Genomic DNA, 5,171 nt, shown 5'->3' with positions numbered 1-5,171 from the left:
GGCGGGGGCGTTCATTGGACTGACGGCGAGTTTTGATCGACACCGCACAGCTCCGTTCCCCACGGTATTTATAACTTGGTCAGCTGACCTTGGACTTGGACGCCTCCACCATGCGGGGTGTCTCAAAACTTCAAAAAAACGTTTAATCTTTCTTAAATCACCGATGTATGTCGACATTAACATCGTTAATGAATCCAAAAGACAGTTTGTTTTTAGCAAACCCGCGTAGCGCTGATTGAAAGCGTTTTTAACGCGGCGTTGGGGGAGGAGCCTCCCCCGCCCAGTAAATAATGGTACAGTCTTCTCTTGAAATTCCGAGAATTGAGCCTCAGTGTTTCTTAGAACTGGATTCTCAGAAGTGGTGATGCTCAGAGTTTCGAGGAAACTTTTATAAGGTGACTTTTTTTTTTCCTCTTCCTATTTTCTCAGAAGTTGCTCTGACTTGTTCAGCCGCTCCAGCTGCTGCCCAAACGGCAGCCTTTCATAGATTTAATCTGTTTTTATTCCGTTTATTCTTGTTAAATGTTGCTGTTGTTGATAAATGCGCTGCTGGCTGTTTGTTTGACAGCTGCTGCTTTTCTGCACATTTCAGGGACTTTTCCTCCTTCCGCTCAGAGTCAGACTGCTGAGGACAAACCTCCTATTATTCATCTTTATTATTATTTTGTTTATAATCTAGGCCTTAATGAAGGAGCTGAAGGTCGTGTTGTCATAAATAGTCGCAGTCTGGTTTTATTTCGCTTCTAATTTCTTCTGCGCGTTTTTTAGTTTTTCCCCGCGAACGTTTTTAATTTCATCAACTCTTTTATTATTATTATTATTAATGAATGTGTTTGTTTTGAATCAGATGTAAACAACATAAATGCTGCAGCAGTCTGCCAGGACAGCTTTAACTCCTGTAAACTTGGCAGGACTTTAGCCGCTCCTTCACCAGGCGCATTTCAGCGTCATTACCGCATCAGATCTGGTGCAACACATTTGATGTGTTTGTGGGGGGGGGGTTAACTGAGGAGAGTTCCCCTGGTGTCGGAGCGGGGGGGTCGGTCGCTGGCAGCTCCAATCTGAGCAGGAAGGACGGAATGTGCTCACGCGCTTGCAGAATATGCCAGCTCGCGCTCTGCGCCAGTTTGTTTGCGCACTTTAAGGAAACATGAGAACCGCTTCACAGCCCTAATCCCAACCAAATATTCTTATTGTTTCTGCGTCATTGACACGATTATAAACGTGTATATGTTTTTTTTGTTTTGTTTTTTTTACTCACTTTTAAAAAATATGAGTTGTCTAAAACTTTGTTGGGTGTAAATGTGATCCTGATTATGCGCGCGGGTGTTTTGTTTTATAAAAACTGCGCATTAAGTTGCTATATCGTGTTTATTAGGACGTCATTAGGACTCGGTCGGCGGAAAGCAGAGTTTTACACAGTTAGGGAAACAGGTGGGGTTTTTCCACTCAGCAATGGCTCCCCCTGGTGTTGAAACGCAGCCATGACAGCGTGATAATGGTTTGTCCAAAAGCAAACTCTACAAATGACTAATAACTTATAGTGAAGAAGATTAAGGCCACTGAAAAATAAAATGAACTGATTTCTACGTATTATTTCAGTTCAATATGGGAATAATGCAGAATTTTTCTCAGAATTTAGATTTTAATCTCAGAATTCTGACTTTAATCTGAGATTTGTGGATCTTAATGGGCTCCATGAAGGCAGAGATGTGGAGCTCTCAGCTTCACTGATAAAGATGCGAGTTATTTGGGAGAAACAGGAACAGATTGGTGGAAAATGATGGAATTAGGCAACTTTTTTTCCATCCCTGAGGATCCCTGCTGATGCTGTTTGATTAATGGAAGAGCTGGAGGTGATTAAAACAAGAAAGCTAGTCTCTTAAACAGACATGGCTACGGCTGGATGCTAACATGTTTGTTAGCTGTCAGAATTCAGTCAGAATTCTGACAATTTTCTCAGAATTCAACAGAAATAAGATTTATAAATCAGTTAACTTTTTTATTTTAGTGGCCCTAATCCTCTTCCTTAGAGCTTTATCACATCAATGGATAATAAATGTATTTCTATAGCTTTCATTCACCAAATAATTACTAGTTTTAATTTCAGCCTTATTGTTTTTTTTTATTCCTTTGAACAACAATGCAAGCAGAATTTACATTTAGATGTTAAGACATTTTATTAGCGCTGAAAAGGAGTACATTTAGAAATGAGTAAAAATGTATTTCCCATTAATTTGAGCAGATAAATGAGATAGTTGGAACTAAAATGTGACCAGCTCATATCCTTAATGACGTTATCCCCCCCCCCCGGACAGATTGCGACAGCATGGCCACCACTGCAGATGGCTGCATTCAATTCACGCGTCACGCAGGCGACGTCCTGCTCAACTTCAACCGCCTCCGCAGCAGGAACCTCCTGACGGATGTCACGGTGCAGGTGGACGGTCAGATCTTTCATACTCATAAAGCCATCCTGGTAGCCTGCAGGTACGCACCACAGAGCACAATAAATAAAAACACTGTTCCAGACCTCTTAAAATGCAAACTATACCTGTATGTTTTTTTCTACAGCGGCTTCTTCTATTCTGTGTTCATGAAACCTGAGAACGCCAGCCTCAGCGCCATCAGCCTGGACCCCAAAGTGGATCCTAAGGGTTTCTCCCTCCTGTTGGACTTCATGTACACGTCGATCCTGAACCTCAACGACACGGTGGCGTTGACCACCCTGAACACAGCCATCTACCTCCAGATGGAGCACGTTGCTGACACCTGCCACAGGTTCATCAAGTCCAGGTAAACCACTGACTTTCAAAGACCTCCTGCTGTTGTTTTTGGTGAAGCTGGAAGGATCTGATGGGAGGTTTGCTTCATTCCTGCAGGCATCAGGTTCTGAATATGCAGATGGAAGAGGTGCAGAACAACCTGTCCGCTCTGACTGAGGAGATCTCCGTGAAGAAGCCTCTGGAGGAAAAGGAGGCGGACTTTAGAAACAACCTCTTACTGACCATGTCCTCTCAGGACTGTGGGGGCTACATCCCCAACGTCTTCAGGGGGATCAACACCACCGGTTCCTACCGCGTGTACGGTGATCGGCAGGTTCCCGCTACGGTACAAGAGAGTTCTAACAAGATCCTACGGCGGCAGGAAGCCGACATGGCGTCGGCGCAGCCGTTCTCCCTCATCCGCAACCTTCAGTATTCCGTGTCTCCCATGGAGGACCACGGCACTCAGCACCCGCAGACCGGCTGTTTGAGGCTCACTCCCAGCTACAGCAAAGGGGTCATCTGCAGCCCGCAGAGCCCCCTTAGATCCGACTGCCAGCCCAACTCGCCCACCGAGTCCAGCAGCAGCATCAACGCCAGGATGAGCCTGAAACAGGCCTGCAGCTCCCCCAGAGACGCCAGGGCCTGCAACTGGAAGAAGTACAAGCTTATAGTTCTGAACAAAACCCCTGATGAGAGCGGGAAGGAGGCGGCGTCCCCCTCCCCGAGCCCCTCCAGGGGCGAAGCAGCCGGCGGAAACGACGAGCTTCGGCCGGAGGAAGGAGCCGGTGGTCACAGAGAGGAAACGGCGCTGCCTCAGAGCGAACTCAGCTGCAGCAGCAGCAGGTAAAAACCGGCAGAATTCCCGCTGGACGGCGATCTGTCAGGGAAAACCACATTTCAACGGAATTTCTTTCCTCTTCCAGATTCTCAAGCTGCAGCAGCCCTCAGGGAACGGAGAGCAGCCACCTCTCTCCGGCCTCATACAGCAGCGACGAGGCCAAAAAAATGTGCTCCGACTTCTCCCCGTCCAGCTGTGGTAAGCAGAGGCGCCCGCCATCAGACTGTGGCACGTTTAAAACAGAAATCATTAAAAATATCAGAAGCGTCGAGTTAAAACGGTTCCTCTTTCTTTTTACATGTGCAGATAATAGTTTCTTCTGCAACGGCTGTGACTCCAAATTCTCAGAGGAAGACTCACTGAAGGACCACATGGGTCAGGCCCACAGCGACAAGCCATACAAGTGCGACTGCTGCCAGGCCGCCTTCCGCTACAAAGGCAACCTGGCCAGCCACAAGACCGTCCACACAGGTGAGTCCTCCATCGGGTGCCGCTGTACGGCCGGCGCCGGCGTCCTCCCTCCCCCTCACTCACTCCGCCTCCGCCTCCTTCCAGGTGCAAAGCCGTACCACTGCAACATCTGCGGGGCTCAGTTCAACCGACCAGCCAACCTCAAGACCCACACAAGGATTCACTCCGGAGAGAAGCCATACAAGTGTGAGACCTGCGGCTCTAGATTTGTGCAGGTGAGAAAATCAAGAAACCGGCCAAACGGCGCGAACCCGCCGTCCGTGTTTCAGTGCCGTTACGGTTTTTATGGTTTCCCGCCCGTCTCCAGGTCGCCCACCTCCGTGCTCACGTCCTGATCCACACCGGAGAGAAGCCATACCCCTGCGAGATCTGTGGAACGCACTTCCGCCACCTTCAGACGCTCAAGAGTCACATGAGGATCCATACTGGAGAGAAGCCCTATCATGTAAGCTCAACTATAGATGGACTCAGTCGACTCTGAGCTAAACAGGAAGTAACTGTAAGGTGTTCGGTGCAGATAACAATATATATATTATAGTATTTTTTAAATAATCTAGTTGGCATTTGTTCAGTATAACCGTGTGATGGGTTTGCTCCAGTCAGATGTTTTCTCTCCATCTGCTGATGTAAAATAATCTGTATTTTTGCTAAATTTGCCTCGGCTTCCTGACTCCGCATATGATGGGGAAGATTCTGGAGGTCATTGTAGGTTTAGGTTCCAAATCTGAAGACGTTTCTCTTCCCATCCAGAAACTAAAACCAGGCTTTGTTTGGCTGCTGGATAAAACCTGGAACTAAACGCTATTTCTGACATTTTGGATTGAAAAAATCTTCCTGGATGGAAGAGAAACGTCTTCAAAGTGGATTGATTTTAAAATTAGTTTGAATAAATCTGACCTGGATGACTGAGAATCTTCCCCATTAAATGCCGAGTCAGGAAGCTGAAGCAAATTTAGCAAAAATACAGATTAATTTACGTCAGCAGATGGAGAGAAAACATCTGACTGGAGCAAACCCATCACACGGTTATACTGAACAAATGTCAACTAGATTATTTAAAAAATACTATAATATATATATTGTTATCTGCACCG

General features: G+C 46.6%; 1 protein-coding gene across 1 annotated transcript in view; it reads left to right on the top strand.

Moving 5' to 3' along the window:
* The first annotated feature begins 341 nt into the window (after positions 1–341).
* LOC107102037 (B-cell lymphoma 6 protein homolog) overlaps positions 342–5,171 on the top strand; it is a 6,004-nt gene continuing 1,174 nt past the window's right edge. The window contains exons 1-8 of the mRNA XM_015401183.1: positions 342–395; positions 2,319–2,490; positions 2,575–2,796; positions 2,883–3,611; positions 3,692–3,804; positions 3,913–4,077; positions 4,162–4,292; positions 4,385–4,522. Coding sequence (XP_015256669.1) covers positions 2,330–2,490; positions 2,575–2,796; positions 2,883–3,611; positions 3,692–3,804; positions 3,913–4,077; positions 4,162–4,292; positions 4,385–4,522 — 1,659 coding nt within the window. The 5' untranslated portion in view covers positions 342–395; positions 2,319–2,329. The remainder of the gene's footprint in view (positions 396–2,318; positions 2,491–2,574; positions 2,797–2,882; positions 3,612–3,691; positions 3,805–3,912; positions 4,078–4,161; positions 4,293–4,384; positions 4,523–5,171) is intronic.

This window comes from Cyprinodon variegatus, unplaced genomic scaffold (genome assembly GCF_000732505.1).
Source record: "Cyprinodon variegatus isolate N-32 unplaced genomic scaffold, C_variegatus-1.0 Scaffold1191, whole genome shotgun sequence".
NCBI lineage: Eukaryota > Metazoa > Chordata > Actinopteri > Cyprinodontiformes > Cyprinodontidae > Cyprinodon > Cyprinodon variegatus.
Note: the sequence above shows the minus strand (reverse complement) of the source record. Positions and strands in the feature narration are given on the sequence as shown.